The sequence below is a fragment of the Dendrobates tinctorius genome, unplaced genomic scaffold (genome assembly GCF_039654945.1).
Source record: "Dendrobates tinctorius isolate UK_male_01 unplaced genomic scaffold, ASM3965494v1 ptg000138l, whole genome shotgun sequence".
Lineage (NCBI taxonomy): Eukaryota > Metazoa > Chordata > Amphibia > Anura > Dendrobatidae > Dendrobates > Dendrobates tinctorius.
In genome coordinates, this window is record NW_027361806.1 from 1,777,928 (window position 1) to 1,797,135 (window position 19,208).

At 52.8% G+C, this 19,208-nt stretch overlaps 1 protein-coding gene across 1 annotated transcript in view; it reads left to right on the forward strand.

Annotated features, from left to right (window-relative positions):
• STIL (STIL centriolar assembly protein) overlaps window positions 1-19,208 on the forward strand; it is a 52,957-nt gene that overhangs the window by 16,468 nt on the left and 17,281 nt on the right. The window contains exons 7-8 of the mRNA XM_073544371.1: window positions 6,368-6,451; window positions 7,413-7,499. Coding sequence (XP_073400472.1) covers window positions 6,368-6,451; window positions 7,413-7,499 — 171 coding nt within the window. The remainder of the gene's footprint in view (window positions 1-6,367; window positions 6,452-7,412; window positions 7,500-19,208) is intronic.

Consider the following 19,208-nt stretch of genomic DNA (forward strand, 5'->3'; position numbering starts at 1 on the left):
GCCTTATTGGGGGACACAGATAACCATGGGTGTATGCTGCTGCTAGGAGGCTGACACTATGCAAAACAAGAAACTTAGCTCCTCCCCGGCAGTATACACCCACCGACAGGCACCAAGCACCTCAGTTTGTGCTTAGTGTCTGTAGGAGGCGGACCGGGATCTCCCCAGATCCGCATTTAATCATTTTCTTTTCAGGTTTTTGTTGTGTTTTTTAATGTTTTCCCCTTTATTTTCCAGATACAGCATCAGGAAACGGGATGTGAGTTCATCCTGCTTTTCCTTTTAATGCGGCTGAGCGAGCAATGTGGTATTGCCCACATCGCAACTCTCAGGCCCGCAGGCAGGACCTTCCCCTATCACCCTCGGGTGCTAGGGGCCATGGATGGACGGTCCTAGCCGATTCCCCTCCTCATCCCTCTCCTAGGACAGGGCTGAGAGGAATACGGCGGTCGCCAGTGGTGACGTTTCCCCTGACACTGGGGTTGGAGCCGTCTTCTGCACCATGCGGATGGTGCGGGTACTGAGGATCGCCTCTCCCAGCGGCCTGCGCTCTATCGTGGGCCTCTGCGGTCAGCCTCATCAGGGACATCAGGTAAGCTTCTGAATGTTCCCTTCAGCCCCGCTCTCATAGACCTATCAAAGACTTCTGCAATCGAGTACAGCGAGCACCTCACTCCTCCTTTTGACACGGCTCTCTGACGCGCGGCCCTCCTGTCGCGGGGGGGGGGGGGCGCTGCCTCGGTCTGCGTCCCCTCTCCTCAGTATTCAGCCCAGAGGGAGTTCTCCTTTAACTGCGGTAGTAGGCATCCCGGGCGCGCCGTCGCTAGTGAAAGCAGAGGGAGCGCTTTCATTTTCAAAGCGGTCCTCCCTCTCCCTGTGCGCGCACTTTCTTCGTGCGCTTCTACAGCCTATCTCAGGGCTCCTTTCTCTTTAGCCCTGTCAGCGTGTCATTAACCACGCCCCCTCCCCGGGTCTCAGCCAATCGCGCAGTGCGGGGGCTAAGCTCCGCCCACCGCCAGAGTTCTCTTCCTGGATTTCCGGAGCTTCTTCCTCCTTCTCTCTGGATTTTTGCCTGGGGGCCACAACGCCAGTGTGTCTGCTCCTGAACCTCGGTAGGCTCGACTCTGACTCTCCCTGATGCTTAACTTAGCTCCCCCCCCGCAGTTTCTTTCAGGTAGTGTTTCTACCACTGAGACTTATGCCCAACCTGGCAAGGGCCTTCTGCTCCAGACCCACCGCTACTCACTACGCCTGCGCGCGCTGTAAAAAGAAGTGGGCTTCGGGTCAGTCGTCTCCCCTCTGCCCGTCTTGCAGCCCTTCCGCCATGTCTGCCCCTCAGAAGCACTCCAAACCCCGGGTGGAGACCACCCCACCCCCTGAATGGGCCGTGGCGATGTCTCAGTCAGTTTCTGATCTGACAAAAGTGTCTCAATCGCTGGTCCAGCTCTTAGAGCGGTTACCTCAGTTATCTGCAGTCACCTGTGCACCGACCGCCTTTCATAGTGAGTCGACAGCACCGGACCGTGACCCTCAGACGGACAGACCAGGTAGGGGCTCTAGGAAGCGGGTCCTGTCTGGCTCTTCTTCCAGTTCGCAGGGTCCCTCCGCTTCTCTCAGGCTACGCTCCTCGTCTCCCTCATCGGCAGACGATCCTGGGTCAGACGAGGATTCACAATCTGGATCAGACTCCGAGGCGGACAATATAGCTAGAACTCGGGATATGGTAGATAGTCTCATATCGGCTATATACCAAACACTCAAGATAAAGGAGGATAAGGCCCCCCCTCAGGAATGCTCTGTTTCCCTTAAGAAAGCGAGGCCTCCATCTCGAACCTTTCCTAATAACAAGGATTTCAACACTTCCTTAGCCAATCACTGGCAACATCCTGAGAAACGTTTTTCAGGCCGCAAGTACTTAGATGTACTTTATCCCTTCGATGCGGATCTAGTCACGAAATGGACCAAAGCTCCCGAGGTAGATCCACCAGTCTCTCGTATTTCCTCTAAGACGATTCTTTCCCTTCCGGACGGAGCTTCTCTTAAGGACCCATCAGACAGGCAAATAGAGTCGTTGGCTAAGTCAGTCTTTGAGGCATCCGGCGCATCCCTCTGTCCTATCTTCGCATCCGCTTGGGTGGCGAAAGTCATTTCGGCTTGGGCAAAAATTCTGCGCAGGGGCATTTCAGCGGCAGCTCCTCAGGACGAGCTGGCAGATTTAGCAGACCAAATTAATCATGCAGGCAAGTACCTTTTGGCCGCCTTCTTGGACGCGGCTGGGTGCGTAGCTAGAGCTAACAGCAACATTGTGGCCGTACGCCGCATCCTTTGGTTGAAGTCTTGGAATGCGGGATACCACCTCAAAGAAGTCGCTCACCAACCTGGCATTTCACGGTACTAGGCTCTTTGGCGCCAAGCTGGATCAGATAATCTCGGATGCCACTGGTGGAAAGAGCACTTCCCTTCCCCAGTCCCGCCCTAAGAGGTTCTCTAACAGGAAGGTTTCTCGGCCTTTTAGGTCCTTTCGCCCCTTCTCTCCCGCAGAAGGTTCATCCCAGCAGGAACGGAACACTGCTTTCAGGGACCGGAGAAAGCCATCTTATAAGCCGGCCCCTCGCTGGAGATCCAGAGGTCAGCCTTCCAGGTCCTCAGGCTCTCGATCCGGAAAGTTTTCATCTAAGTGACGGGTCACGCCCACCTGGAAAGCTTTCCAGGGTGGGAGGCAGACTTTCCTTTTTAAGGGGCGCATGGCTATCCGTTGTCGACGACGAAATCATCACATCTGGATACAAAATCGAGTTTTCTTCCCTCCCAAACAGTCGTTTCTGTCTGTCTCGATCCCCAAGACAGCGATCACAGGTTCCAGGGTTCCTTCAGGCCGTCTCCTCTCTCCTTTCCGCCGGGGTCATCGTTCCCGTTCCTACAAACAAATGTTTTTAGGGTTCTACTCGAATCTCTTTGTTGTCCCGAAAAGGAAGGTTCTCTTCGTCCAATTTTGGACCTCAAGCTGCTCAATCGCCACGTGAAGATCCACCACTTCAGGATGGAGTCTCTGCGTTCGGTAATAGCCTCGATGGAGCCCGGAGAGTTTCTCTGCTCGGTGGACATTCAGGATGCCTACCTCCACATCCCCATTTCTCTGCGGCATCAGAGATACCTCCGCTTTGCGATTCAGAACAATCACTATCAGTTTGCGGCCCTTCCCTTTGGCCTAGCCTCCGCCCCTCGTGTCTTTATGAAGGTGATGGCAACAGTCATGGCCATCCTTCGATCCAGAGGGATTCTTATCATCCCTTACCTGGACGATCTCCTGATCAAGAGCTCGTCCCGCCAAGACTGTCTTCAGTCTTCACATAACCTTGGATGCCCTCAGACGCCTCGGATGGATAGTCAACAAGGACAAGTCCACTCTGCGCCCTACCCAGCGTCTGACCTATTTGGGCATGGAGTTCGATACGAATCTAGCCCGAGTGTTTCTACCGAGGGACAAGTTTTCAACCCTTCGCAAGGGGATCCAGTCCCTTCAACGCTCGAGGATCATGTCCCTTCAGTCCTGCATGAGAGTCCTGGGGAAGATGATAGCCTCTATGGAAGCAGTGCCCTTTGCACAATTCCACTCTCGCCCTCTCCAACTGTTCCTCCTGTCAGTCTGGGACAAGACCTCGTTTTCTCTGGATTGCCCCATTCTTCTTCCGCTCAGAGTCAGACAATCGCTGACTTGGTGGACGTTGCCGGCGTCAGTTCTCCGCGGAAGATCCTTTCTCCCGCCTCGGTGGCAGGTCATCACCACCGATGCCAGTCTCCTAAGATGGGGGGCGGTCTACTATCAAAGAATGGCCCAAGGGCGTTGGAACGCCCAGGAGACTCTTCTGCCCATCAACCTTCTGGAGATCAGGGCAATCTTCCTTGCTCTCCTTCGTTGGCAGCATCTTCTCGTAGGCAAACCGGTCCGCATTCAGTCAGACAACGCCACGGCCGTGGCGTACATAAACCACCAGGGCGGTACTCGCAGCAGGCAGGTGATGTCAGAAGTGGCAAGGATACTCCGTTGGGCAGAGCGTCACGTGCCGGCGATTTCCGCCGTTCACATTCCAGGGGAGGAAAACTGGGCAGCCGACTTTTTGAGTCGCCAAGGTCTAGCGTCAGGCGAATGGTCCCTTCATCCCACAGTCTTCAGTCAGATATGCCAGCGTTGGGGCACCCTGGACGTCGATCTCATGGCATCTCGGATGAACAACAAGGTTCCTCACTTTGTAGCCAGGTCCAGGGATCCTTTAGCCGTCAGTTACGACGCCCTAGTAATTCCGTGGTCCCAGTTCCAACTACCTTACCTGTTTCCTTCGCTTGCCCTGATCCCAAGAGTGGTCAAAAAGATAAAGTCAGAGGGCATCCCAGTCATCTTAGTGGCTCCAGACTGGCCGAGACGCCCTTGGTACGCGGAGTTGGTGAACATGCTCGCGGACGTCCCCTGGAGGCTTCCAGACCGTTCAGATCTTCTCTCGCAAGGCCCCCTTTACCACCAGAGTTCTCAGTCTCTGAGTTTAACGGCATGGCTGTTGAGGCCGCGATTCTGAGGGAATCGGGGTTTTCCAACCGGGTCATTCAGACCTTGATTAAGGCTCGGAAGCCGGCTTCCTCCCGCATTTACCATAGGTACTGGAAGGCCTTTTTTCATTGGTGTGACGAAAACGATGTTTTTCCACTATCATTCTCCATTCCTCCCATTTTTGGTTTCCTCCAATCCGGTTTGGATGCTGGCCTATCCCTCAGTACCCTCAAAGGCCAGGTGTCTGCCCTAGCAATCTTCTTCCAGAAGGATCTAGCTTCCTTACCGCAAGTGAAGACTTTTCTCCAAGGAGTCGCCCATGTGGCTCCTCCTCATCGTTCTCCGATAGATCCATGGGATCTCAATCTTATTCTTGGCGCTCTCCAGAAGGCGCCGTTCGAGCCAATCCAGGATATCCCTCTGTCTTTTCTTTCATGGAAGGTGGCTTTTCTAATCGCCATTACATCCATCAGGAGAGTTTCTGAGCTGGTGGCCTTATCCTGTCGTTCTCCGTACCTTATCCTCCTCCAAGATAAGGTTGTTCTCAGGCCAGTTCCTTCTTTCCTTCCGAAAGTGGTATCTCCCTTTCACATTAGCGAAGATATCGTCCTTCCATCGTTTTGTCCTGCGCCTGCTCATCCTCTGGAAAAGTCGCTCCACAAACTGGATGTAGTGAGAGTCTTGCGTGTTTACCTTGCCAGGACCGCTTTCTTTCACCAATCTGATTCCTTGTTTGTCATTTCTGAGGGTTGCCGGAAAGGTCTTCCGGCTTCCAAATCCACAATTGCTCGTTGGATTCGGTCTACCATCCTCGAGGACTACCGTCTTCAGGAGAAACGGCCCCCTCCGGGAGTGAAAGCCCACTCCACCCGGGCTGTAGGGGCTTCTTGGGCTGTGCGTCACCAGGCTTCAGCCTTACAACTCTGCAGGGCCATGACCTGGTCGTCTTTGCACACCTTTGCGAGGTTCTACAGGGTTCATACCCAGGCCTCGTCTGATGCAGCTCTTGGTAGGAAGGTTCTGCAGGCAGCGGTGGCGCATCGACCGACCTAAGCCCTTCCTTATTTTGTTCCTTTATTGTTGTTCCCACCCTCGGGACTGCTTTGGAACGTCCCATGGTTATCTGTGTCCCCCAATAAGGCGATAAAGAAAGAGGGATTTGGGGTTCTTACCGTAAAATCTCTTTCTTGGAGCCTTCATTGGGGGACACAGCACCCTCCCTGTTTTAGTAGTACTGTGATGGGTCTGAGAGTCCCTTGTTGAGTTGGTACATATGTTTATGGTTTTTGGTTGCTTCTCCTACTGCTTTTTTCACCAACTGAGGTGCTTGGTGCCGGTCGGTGGGTGTATACTGCCGTGGAGGAGCTAAGTTTCTTGTTTTGCATAGTGTCAGCCTCCTAGCAACAGCGGCATACACCCATGGTTATCTGTGTCCCCCAATGAAGGCTCCAAGAAAGAGATTTTATGGTAAGAACCCAAAATCCCTCTTTTCCTCACAAAAGAAACAATATAAAGTGCTAACTGCAATTTGAGGTATCAATAAAATCTAGACTCGGCACGCAAAATACAAGCCTTCATACCGCCCCACCAATAGAAAATTAAAGTTCTGGGTCTTGGAATATGGCAATGGGGCTTTATGAGGGCTTGTATTCGCGTGCCGAAAGTCACGAAAATATTTTATGCATATATTCTCATACAGGTATGGCATTTTAACCACACAATAAGGGTTCGCTCACGTCCGAGTGTGATCTGATGTTTTACCGGGTATCACTCGGCCCGATGTCATACTTTTCGTTTTTTTTTTTTTTGTCTTTTGCTCTTTAGGTATTTGACGATGGATCAAACCAGGAAGCTTCTCCTTGTACTGGAATCTGACCCAAAGGCTTACACGTTACCACTTGTGGGAATGTAAGTTCTCAGTATGTCAAAAATGTACAGCTCATTATATATAATGTATATCCTATATGTTAAATAGCACTTGAAATTTTCGGGTATATGGTGTGCTGCCTTTAACGTTTTTGGGGGATTTTTTTTTTTCAGTGTATTGTTTTTTCTTTTCATTCCTCAAAACACGTTGAGATTACACTGCACTGTCAACATCTTCCGTTAATTCAAACTTCTAGCATTCTAGCAAATGGTCAATGAATTTCGGACAGTACAGACAGCACTAGGATACTATCGGTGTATTGTAGACGGTTTCATGGACCCGTACATTTGCATTGGTGTGATAGAGCCATGATTCAGATAGTCATTTTTCCTTTTTCTTGCGCTGAAACTGTTTGCATGAAACAGACCTGTAGACTATAATGGGTATGTATGTATATGTGTGTATATATAATATATATATATTCTCTGTGAAATCACCCCGATGTAACACATGTGTGAAAAATGGTCTTCTATATGAGGCCTTAAAGGGATATTCCCAGCTCAGAGATCCTTTCCCAATATTTAGTAGGGGTAATATTAACAAGTACATTTAATTAGAAATGTAGTGTAGTTCTTCTGATTCACTAGGTCGCATATCCCATGTGCAGGGCATTACAGTAGTTTTGGTATCGATGGTTACAACCACTCATATAGTGACAGCTGTTAGTGGTTGTAACCATGGATATCTAAGCTATTGCAATGCCCTGCACATTGGTTATGCGACCTAGCGTATCAGAAGAACTATACTACATTTCTAATTGAACATATTTGCTGTTGTTATTATTACTACTATATATTGAGATAGTATCTTGGAGATGGGAATGCCCCTATATTGTGCATTGTAGAAGTCTTGCTGTCACTTTGGAATCTGTTATTAATAGTTTATACTCTGTAAATAAGTCCTTCGGCCATGCTGATGGCATCCTCTCCTGTTTCTCCACAGTTGGTTGAGTGGCATCACGCACATCCACAGTCCTCAGGTGTGGGCGAGCTCTCTGCGCTACATGTACAGCCCTTTAATTAAAGAGCGGTGAGTGCTGACTCTTTTCCTGCCTACCCTTAGTGATATCTGTTAGGTGTTTCCTGGACTTATTGCACCAAGAGTTCAACGTGCAACTTAACCCTGGCAACTCTGTCTCTGAAAATGGTGGCCCCAGCGATTAGAAAGGAAATATTTCTCTATTGCTTTATTGGGGGACACAGAAACCATGGGGTGTATGCTGCTGCTACTAGGAGGCTGACACTATGCAAATAAAGTTAGCTCCTCCTCCGCAGTATCTCACCGACAGGAAGTAAGATATCCAGTTTAGCTTAGTGTCAGTAGGAGGTAGACACGGGTCTTCCATTAGACCCTTATCTACCTCAGTGTGCGTCGTTTTTCTTTCAGGTTCGGGAGGGATGCAGAGTGAATCGTCACATCTGTAGTCCCACAAAGAGACTATGAGTACGGTGTGTACTGCCACCCCGTATCCTCATAGCGCTCCACGGCAGGACCCAGAGCCTAGCACGGGCGCTCAGCACATGTGGTCCTCGCCCCCCCGTCTCCCAACCACTTGCCTACCAGAGCCTGACGGTTGGATGAGGCGCGGACATCATTCTGATGGATCAGACAGCGTTGGATTTTAACAGTACTCAGCAAACGGATCACAGATGGGCCCCCGAGTCGCGTCCTCAGCAGCTTCATACGGAGACGGTGCACCACAGAGCGGTCGCTGTGGCAGGGCTGCGGGACCTCCGCGCCTCCCGGCGGCCGCCGCATTTACGCCAAGACCCGGCTTCACAGCTCTTCCCTCTCATCTTTAGGCGACCTATCCTCCCGCCCTGCCAGCGGCGGTCCTCGGGAGCGGTCGCTGCGGCAGGGCTCCGAGGCCTCCGCGCTGACAGGCGGCCGCCACGGTTAATTTAGGCCCCGGCTTCAGTTGTGGCCTTGTCCTGCGTCGCGGCCACGCCCCCCGCCTTCAGTCATAGACGGGCTTCTTTCCCGCCCGTTTTAGGCCCGCCCACCAGCTCTTCCCTGACTAGCCTCTTCTATTACAACGGGTGGTGCCATCTTCTCTCTAGGTGATTAGCTCCGCCCATCTTCCCTGGGAGCATGCTCCTTTTCTTCTCCCCTCAGGCTGCCGCCATTTTTTCCTTCAGCCTGTCAGTGGACTCCTTTCTCCTCTGCTGGGGCCTGCAAGCCGGACGAGCCGTGTAGCATCGCTTACTGGGGGTATCACCGGACCGTGAGTAGCTCTGCATCTGCAGAATGACACCTCTGCCATTCTGTCCCCCAACCTTCCGGCACTGCTTCAGGGACCTTACTTCATTATGTCCATCCCTAAGTCTGTTCGTGCTCGTCCGGCTCCCACTTGCACTTTAGTCAAATTCTTAACGTGCAGTCGTACTCTGCCTAGACTGCAGCAATCCCATTCAGTCCGTCGCCGCCCAGGAGCCATCTATTGCGTCACGTGGGAGTGAACCCCCCCCAATTCCTGGCTGGGCTTCTTCTCTATCACAATTAGTGGCAGAACTCACCAGGGTGTCTCAGTCCCAAGTGGCCGTTCTTGATAAGGTGCCCCTGGACACTTCGGCATGATCCAGCAGGTTACAAGAGGCCCAATCTAAGCCAGCCAGCATAAGCCGCAAAAGGCCCAGGCAGGATCTCCTGCCGGAATCCTCCACTCACCCCATCTCACCGCATAGTCCTTCCCAGCAGTCTAGTCAGGCGAGGCGTTTTCAGACGCGCCATCCGAACAGACTTTACAGCTGGATTTGGACCATGACGCGGACATGAAGGTTACGGTACAGAACCTCATTGCAGCGATTAACCACACCTTCGAAATCACAGACTCCCCTGCGAAATCCTCAGATCAGGAGGTTTCGTTCAGACAGCAGAAACACCTTCCAGAGTCTTCACTTCGCACTCTGAGTTGGGCAAGCACCCTGCCAGGGAAAGAGAAAATCCGACCAGGCACTTTTAAAGAGGGAAGCGCCTCAGCGTGCTGTATTCATTTTCTCAAGAGCTCACCGACAACTGGTCGGCTTCCCCCTCTGTTATCGCTCTCGTGTTCAGACTATCTAATAACATGGTCTTTCCGATTTTCAGGTGTGGCGTCTCTAAAGGATTCTAACGACGGGATCATAGAATCTTTAGCAAAGTCAGCATTCGAAGCGGCTGCGACGGTGCTAAGACCGGCCTTCGCTTCCACTTGGGTAGCAAAGGCCATAGCTACTTGGGCGGAGGATCTCCGCCAGGGCATTCTGGATAGAGCCCAACCAAAGCGATTGGCCGAGCTAGCCAATCAGATCTCTCACGCGGGGGTTTATCTGGTCTCTGCCTCCTTGGATGCCGCGTCCTGCGCTGCTTAAGCGTCCAGCAATGTGGTTGCAATACGGAGTACAATTTCGCTCAAAGCTTGGCAGGCGGATTGGTCTTCAAAAAGTCCCTTACCAATCTGCCTTTTCAGGGAGTGCGTCTTTTCGGATCCCAGCTGGACCAGAATTTTAAGACGCCACTGGAGACACAAGCTCTCTTCTCCCTCAGTCCAAGCCTCGTAGACCCCCTCAAGGCGTCAGTTTCAGCCCTTTCGGTCTTCCCACCGCTTCGCGACGGCAGAATACTCTTCCAACCAACAAAGGCCGCAAGTACGCCAGGATAGGAACAAGGTCTCCTTTAGGCCCACTCCCTCCTGGCGATCTCACCCAAGGCAGATCCTCCAGGTCCAGAACTGGACGGTCCACATCAGCATGACTATCAACGAAACCCAAGGCGCCTTCCCAACTGGGCGGTCAACTCCTTTTTCTTCTCAAGAGTTCTGGCTTGCCTCAATTGAAGACTCTTGGGTCAGGGAGGTTGTATCCTCAGGATACAAGATCAAGTTCGCTTCTTGGCCCCGGACCCTACCTTAGTTCCGGGTTTTCTTTGCATCCATCGCCTCCCTCCTTAGTTCCGGGGTGATCGTGCCCATTCCCGAGTCAGAATATTTCACATGGTTTTATTCAAACATGTTTGTAGTACTGAAAAAATGGCGGCGCGGTCCAGCCATCCTGGACCTCAAGTTACTGAACAACAGAGTCCGCCTATGACATTTCAGGATAGAATCTCTTCGTTCAGTAATCGCTTCCTTGGAAGCGCAGTAATTCATGTGCTCAATAGACATTCAAGATGCCCTTCTGCATGTTCCCATCTTTTCCGGGCATCAGAGATCCCTGCGTTTCGCGATTCACCTGGACCACTACCAGTTTGTCACCCTGCCGTTCGGTCTCGCCACCGTACCCAGAGTATTTACAAAGATCATAGCGGCGTTGATGGTCTTGTTAAAGATCAGAGGTCTCGTCCTCTTTCCGTACCTCGACGACATTCTGATCAAAGCTCTGTCTTTTCACCAGTCTCGCCAAAGTCATACCATCGTTTCCGACACCCTGTCCAATTTCGGGTGGCTTGTCAACAAAAAAGAAGTCCTGCCTTGTTCCGACACAATGTCTTGTGCTTCTAGTCAATCGAGAATTTTTCTTCCACAAGAAAAGATGATATCTCTGCGGCGAGATGTACGATCACTGCAGAGCACACGGCCTCCATCTCTCCGGTCAGCCATGAAAGTCTTAGGAAAGATGGTGCCGACGGCCGAAGCGGTTCCCTTTGCCGAATTTCACCCAACACCGCTTCAACAGATCATCCTGTCTCTGTGGAACAGGTCTGTCCTTTCCCTAGATCGGCCAATTCTCCTTTCGCCCCGGGTCAAACAATCCCTCAATTGGGGGCTGACGTCACCTCTCATTTCTCTGGGCAGGTCATTCCTCCCGATTCACAAGCAGTTTGTGACAATGGATGCCAGTCCTCTCGGCTGGGGTGCAGTGTTTCGCAATCACACTGTTCAGAGTCAGTGGTCGACTCAAGACAACCCTGCCCATCAACGTCCTCGAGATAAGGGCGATTTATCTATCTCTCATTCACTGGGAAAGGCACCTCAGCGGTCCGCAATCCGAATTCAGACAGACAATGCCACAGCGGTGGCATATGTCTATCACCAAGGGGGGGACACGAAGTTCCTCAGCTAGCGGTAATGTCCAAGATTCTTCACTGGGCACAGGTATCCGTCCCATCGATTTCTGCGGTGCACATTCGTGGCATGGACAACTGGGCCGCCGATTTTCTCGGCCGCGAGGGTCTCGCAGCGGGAGAGTGGTCCTTGCATCCGGGCGTCTTTCATCAGTTTTGCCGTCGTTTATAGACTCCGGACGTACATCTGCTGGCGACTACCCTGAACGGGAAGGTCCCACAGTTCGTATCCAGGGTCCGAGATCCTCTTGCAGTGGGCGCCAATGCTCTGACCACTCCCTGGTCTCAGTTCAAGCTCCCCTACCTGTTCCCTCCCCTTCCTCTTCTTCCCAAGCTGTTGAAGAAAATCAAGGCGGTAGGGGTCCCAGTCATCATCGCTCCGGATTGGCCCAGAAGATCTTGGTTCGCGGACATCTTCAACCTGCTCACGGACGCCCCCTGGAAGCTTCCAGACAGAGCAGATCTGCTGTCTCAGGGTCCGATTTGCCACCCCAATTCTCGGCCGCTCAATTTAACGGCGTGGCTGTTGAGACCGCGGTTCTGAAACGGTCAGGTTTTTCAGATCCAGTTATTCACACCATGATCCGAGCTAGAAAGCCTTCGTCTTCCAAAATTTATTATCGTACGTGGAAGGCCTATTTCACTTGGTGCGAGGCCAATGACAGTCCGCCCATGTCCTTTTCACTCCCTTCTGTCCTGGCGTTCCTCCAGACAGGCATTGATACGGGCCTTGCCCTCAGCTCTTTAAAAGGTCAAGTCTCTGCGCTTTCCATTCTGTTCCAGAAGATGTTGGCCTGCCTTCCGCAGGTCAAGACCTTTCTTCAGGGAGTGGCTCATGCGGCACCTCCGTACCGCGCGACTGTGGATCCATGGGATCTTAATATGGTTCTCGAGGTTCTGCAAGGTCCAACCTTCCAACCTCTCAGGGAAGTTTTTCCTATCCCTTCTCTCCTGGAAAGTAGCGTTCTTGGTGGCCATCACCTCCATCCGGCGCGTGTCGGAATTGGCGGCCCTTTCTTGTCACTCCCCTTTCTTGGTACTCCACCAGGATAAGGTGGTCCTGTGGCCTCCGCCCTCTTTCCTTCCTAAGGTGGTGTCCACTTTCCACCTGTGTGAGAATGTTGTTCTCCCGTCCTTTTGTCCGGGTCCAACTCATCCTCTTCAACGCTTCTTGAACAAGCTAGACCTGGTAAGGGCGATGAAAGTCTACCTCGCTAGGACGAATCCCTTGCGGAAGACAGACTCTCTCTTCGTCATTCCAGATGGTGCGCGGAAAGGTCAGCCGGCCTCCAATGCTACTATTGCTCGCTGGCTCAGATCGGCAAATTTGGAAGCCTACCGGGTCAAGCATCGAGTGGTCCCTCCTGGAATTAGAGCTCACTCTCCCCGGGCAGTGGGTGCCTCCTTGGTGGTGCACCACAGAGCTTCCGCGTTGCAGCTTTGCAAAGCTGCAACCTGGTCTTCTGTTCACACGTTTGTGAAATTCTACAGGGGCCACACCTACGCTTCGGCGGATGCCAGCCTAGGTAGAAGGATCCTGCAGGCAGCGGTGGTGAGTCCGCTGACCTGATGGAAATTTGCTTTCCCTCCCCAGGGACTGCTTTGGGACGTCCCATGGTTTGTGTCCCCCAATGAAGCGATAGAGAAAACAGGATTTTTGGGTTGCTTACCGTAAAATCTGTTTCTCGGAGCCTTCATTGGGGGACACAGCACCCTCCCATGTTCTGAAACTCCTGTTATTTGCAATGTGTCTTATGATTACACTTGAGTTGTCTGTTTGTTCTCTATTCTGTTGTTTCTCCTACTGCTTTCTCACTAACTGGATATCTTCCTGTTGGTGAGGTGTATACTGCGGAGGAGGAGCTAACTTTTTTTATTTGCATAGTGTCAGCCTCCTAGTGGAAGCAGCATACACCCCATGGTTTCTGTGTCCCCCAATGAAGGCTCCGAGAAACAGATTTTACGGTAAGCAACTCAAAAATCCTGTTTTTTTCAGCTCATTGCTATTGCGTAGTTCACTCCTCTCGAGGAATATGAGATGACCCGGTTATGCGGTAAGAAATCTAGCACTCAACATGGATCAAAGTACTGGTTGTTACTTGTCTATATCCAGTGCTGGATTTTCTTTCCTATCACAATTAACTGATCACCATGGGGGTCCAGCTATTGAAACCCCCAGTGATTAACTGAACGTGCCAACAGGAGTGGTGTCCCGATGTATATGACAGGGATTCTTGTTTTCAGCACCTTTGGTTATAGTACTTTGTAAAATATGTGGCAGAGCAGGGAGCCACCAGAACGGCCATAGTTTCATCCTTGTGGTTGCAATGTGAATGATCCGGCTTCCCTTAATATCGATCGTAGCTGGGTCATCACAAGGATGAACTTTCACTTTGTGCCCACTCTAAGTCTGTTGATCGGACCTCCTTAACCTGTTTACTTGTTCTATATTGCATGCTATGTGATAAATATACTTTTCTCGTTCGCCTTATTGGGGGACACAGAGACCATGGGTGTATGCTGCTGCCACTAGGAGGCTGACACTATGCACAAAAAAAGGTTAGCTCCTCCTCCGCAGTGTACACCCCACCGACCGGCAGGGAATTCCTCAGTTTAGCTTAGTGTCAGTAGGAGGTGAACACGGGTCTTTAATTAGACCCATATCTACCTCGATGTGCGTCGTTCCTTTTCAGGTTTTCCCGGAGGGATACAGTGTGAATGGTCACATCTGTACTCCCACAAGGAGTCTGTGAGTACGACGTGTACTGCCACCCCGTATCCTCACAGTTCTCCGTAGCAGGACCACCAGCCTTCCAGGCGGACGCCAACACGAAGATGTGTCAGCGATCCAGAGGGTCCTCGTCGCCAGTCTCCCACCCACTCGCCTACCAGAGCCTGTCGGTTGGTTGAGACGCAGACTCTTCATGTACAGGTACTTTCCCGGGACGGGTAAGTATGGGGACCCTTTGGCCAGCAGCATTCCTCCCCGAGGGCGCATTCGCAACGTCTTCCCTGGAGCAGGGATGCGGTGGCGCTGCGATCTCCTGCGCCCATCCTGCTCCTACAGCCAGCCCCTTCACCGTCCTCTTCTCCCCCGACACTCCGATCGGGTATCCCAGGGTCCTCTCGCGGCGGCGCTCGCATTGCGGCACCTCCGTGCCGACCCCGTGCTGACAGGTGGCTGCCGCGAGTAATTTAGGCCCCGGCTTCAGTTTGGTCCTACTCCGGTATCGCGGCCACGCCCCCCGCCCCTGTCTACTAAGCGGGCTTCTCTCCCGCCCGTTCCAGGCCCTCCCACCGCCCTTCTTAGCCTGTTCCTGGCCAGGGGCGGTGCCGGATTCAGCAGGCGGTTAGCTCCGCCCGCCTTCCCCTGGGAGCGCGTTTTCCCTGATTCCTTCAGGCGGTCGCCATCTTTGCAGCCGCACAGCCGGACGCCCCTGTCAGCCAGATATCGCTCCCTGGGCCTGTCCGCCGGACATTCCTCTGACCTGCATCTGCAGAGAGGTGGATACCTTCGTCTCTGGGGTCACCGGACCGTGAGTAGCTCTGCATCTGCAGGCTGACACCCTTCTCTGCACCCTGTCCCCCCAACCTTCCGTCTGTCCCTCAGATTTTCACTATGTCTAACTCCAAATCTGACCGTAACCGCTCTACGGCTCCCCCCTGCACTCTTGTCAAGTTCTTTGCATGCTCTTCCTGCAATCGCAAACTTCCCTCTGGTCAGTCCACTTCCCTCTGCCTGGATTGTAGCAATCCTATTCAACCTGACGCCGCCCAGGAGCCATCTAGGGCCCCAGGCGAGAGTGAACCCCCCCCCCATGCCCGGCTGGGCCTCGTCTCTATCACAGTCAGTGGCAGACCTCACCAGGGTGTCTCAGTCCCTGGTAGCCGTTCTGGATAAGTTGCCCCTGGACACCTCTACAGGGTCCAGCAGGCCTCAAGAGGTTCCATCTGAGTCGGCCAGCGTTAGTCGCAAAAGACACAAGCAGGATCTCCAGCCGGAATCCTCTCCTCGCCCCATGTCTCCACATAGTCCTCGGCAGCCTCCCTCCCGGGCCTCCTCACCCGAGTCAGGTGAGGCGCTCTCGGACAGGTCATCTGAGGGGATCTTAGAGCTGGATTCGGACCAGGATGCGATCATGAGGGTTACTGTGCAGAACCTCATTGCAGCGATCCATCAGACCTTTGACATTGCTGACCCCCCTGCGAAATCCTCAGATCAGGAGGTTTCGTTCAGACGGGAGGAAACACCCTCTAGGGTATTCCCTTTACATTCCGAGTTTGGAAAGATTTTTACCAGGGAAAGAGGAGATCCGACCAGACGCTTTCAACGAGGAAAGCGTCTCGGCGTTCTGTACCCGTTTGCTAAAGAGCTCACGGACAACTGGTCTGCTTCCCCCTCGATCGATCCGCCCGTGTCCAGGCTTTCTAATAACACGGTTCTCCCGCTGTCAGGCGTGGCGTCTCTGAAGGATTCTAATGATAGGATTACAGAATCCCTGGCGAAGTCTGCCTTCGAAGCGGCTTCGACGGCGGTATGCCCAATTTTTGCCTCCTCTTGGGCAGCAAAGGCCATAGCCACTTGGGCAGAGGATCTTCGTCAGGGCATCCTAGAGAAAGCACCACCAGATCGATTGGCCGATTTCGCCAATCAGATTTCCCATGCGGGGGATTATCTGCTTTCTGCTTCTTTGGATGCCGCATCCTGCGCAGTTCAGACGTCAAGTAACGTTGTGGCAATCCGACGTACAATTTGGCTCAAGGTCTGGCAGGCGGACCTGTCTTCTAAAAAGTCTCTTACTAATCTCCCTTTTCAGGGAGGGCGCCTCTTTGGATCCCAATTGGACCAGATTATTAAGGACGCCACCGGAGGCACGAGTTCTCTCCTGCCTCAGTCCAAGCCTCGCAGACCCCTAATAAGGCGTCAGTTTCGACCCTTTCGGGCTTACCGCCGTTTGAAACGGCGGAGACCTCCTCCAACCAACAAAGACCGCAGGCATGCCAAGATAGGAAGAAAGTTTCCTTCAGACCCACTCCCTCCTGGCGCTCCCACTCTTCGCAGGGCAGACCATCCAGATCCGGATCTGGACGGTCCACATCAGCATGACTATCCTCGGACTCCCGAGGGTCCCTTCATATTGGGAGGTCGACTCCTGTTCTTCAAGGACGTCTGGCTGGCCTCAGATAGAGTTCGTCTCTTTCACGGGATCGTTTCTTCGAATCCCGTCCTCCAAAAGATCCAGCTTTGATCCCGGGGTTCTTTACGGCCATCGACTCTCTCCTCAGTTCCGGGGTGTTTGTGCCCGTTCCCGAATCGGAGCCGTTTACAGGGTTTTATTCAAACCTGTTTGTCGTGCCGAAAAAAGACGGGGCGGTCCGACCCATCTTGGATCTCAAGCTGCTCAACAAGAGAGTTCGCCTTCGCCACTTCCGGATGGAGTCGGTTCGTTCGGTAATCGCTTCCATGGAGGAGCAGGAATTCATGTGTTCGATAGACATCCAAGATGCCTATCTACATGTTCCCATATTCTCTGGACATCAGAAGTTCCTACATTTTGCGGTTCGCCAGGAACATTACCAGTTCGTCGCGCTGCCCTTCGGTCTCGCCAACGCTCCCAGAGTCTTCACGAAGATCATGGCTGCTTTGATGGCCTTGTTGAGGATCAGAGGTCTTTCTTTTTCCGTACCTCGACGATATTCTGATCAAAGCTCCTGCTTTCCTACAGGCACGTCTGTTTGGTGATCGTCCTAGACACTCTTTCCAATTTCGGGTGGATCGTCAACAGGAAAAAGTCCTGTCTGGTCCCTACTCAACGTCTTGTGTTTCTGGGCCTACTGTTCGACACTCGTCGGTCAAGGGTCTTTCTCCCACAAGAGAAGATTCTCTCCCAGCAGCAGGATGTACGATCGCTGCAGACCACACGATTTCCGTCCCTCCGTACAGCTATGCGGGTCCTGGGAAAGATGGTGGCGGCGATAGAGGCAGTTCCCTTTGCCCAATTTCACGCCAGGCCTCTCCAACAGGCCATTCTGTCGAGGTGGAACAGGTCGGCTCTGTCCCTGGATCGCCCTGTTTGCCTTTCATGCCGGATCAAGCGGTCACTCAACTGGTGGTTGACGTCACCTCTCATCCTCTTGGGGTGGTCTTTTCTTCCTGTTCACTGGTAGATTGTAACAACGGATGCCAGCCTCCTCGGCTGGGGTGCAGTGTTCCGCAATCACACTGTTCAGGGTCGTTGGTCGACTCAAGAATCTGCTCTGCCGATCAACGTCCTAGAGATACGAGCGATCCATCTGGCTCTCGTCCACTGGGAGAGACTCCTCAGGGGCCTGCCTGTCCGGATTCAGACAGACAATGCCACAGCGGTGGCATATGTCAACCGTCAAGGAGGGACACGGAGTGTCTCAGCCCTGGCAGAAGTGTCAAAGATCCTTCAGTGGGCAGAGATTTCGGTACCGACAATCTCCGCGGTACACGTTCCCGGCGTAGACAACTGGGCCGCCGATTTTCTCAGCCACGAGGGTCTCGCGGCAGGAGAGTGGTCCCTACATTCAGAGGTATTTCTTCAACTCTGCCGTCGTTGGGGAGCCCCGGACGTAGATCTGCTAGCTTCTCGCCTCAACAGGAAAGTCCCACAGTTTGTATCCAGGGCTCGAGATCCTCTCGCAGTGGGCGCCGACGCCCAGGCCATTCTTTGGTCGCAGTTCGAGCTCCCCTACCTGTTTCCTCCCCTGCCTCTTCTTCCCAAGCTGTTGAAGAAGATCAAAGCAGAAGGAATTCCAGTCATTCTCATCGCCCCGAATTGGCCCAGAAGGTCTTGGTTCGCGGACATTGTCAACCTTCTCGCGGACGCCCCCTGGAAGCTTCCAGACAGGGCAGATCTGCTGTCTCAAGGCCCGATTTGCCACCCCAATTATCGGCCGCTCAATTTAACGGCGTGGCTGTTGAGACCGAGGTTTTGAAACGAGCAGGATTCTCCGGTCGAGTAATTCATACCATGATCCGAGCCAGGAAGCCATCATCTTCCAAAATTTACTACCGTACTTGGAAGGCCTATTTCACTTGGTGTGAGGCCAATAGCATCGCACCCATGTGCTTTTCGCTCCCTTCCGTTCTGGCGTTTCTTCAGGCAGGGCTGGATGCGGGGCTTGCTTTCAGTTCCTTGAAAGGTCAAGTTTCGGCGCTGTCCATTTTGTTTCAGAAGACGTTGGCCTCCCGCCCTCAGGTCAAAACCTTTCTTCAGGGCGTGGCTCACACGGCTCCTCCGTATCGAGCGCCCGTGGATCCATGGGATCTTAATCTGGTTCTTGAGGTTCTGCAAGGTTCTCCTTTTGAACCTCTCAGGGATGTTTCCCTTTCTCTCCTTTCTTGGAAGGTAGCTTTTCTGGTGGCCATCACTTCCATCCGGCGCGTGTCAGAATTGGCGGCTCTTTCTTGCTTCTCTCCTTTCTTGGTACTTCACCAGGACAAGGTAGTTCTGCGGCCTCCGCCCTCTTTTCTTCCAAAGGTGGTGTCCTCCTTTCACCTCAATGAGGATATTGTTCTGCCGTCCTTCTGTCCGAGTCCAGCTCACCCTCGGGAGCGGTCCCTGAACAAGCTGGATCTGGTCAGGGCAATGAGAGTCTGTCTGTCTAGGACGACTTCCGTGCGAAAGACAGACTCTCTTTTCGTCATTCCAGATGGGGCGCGGAAAGGTC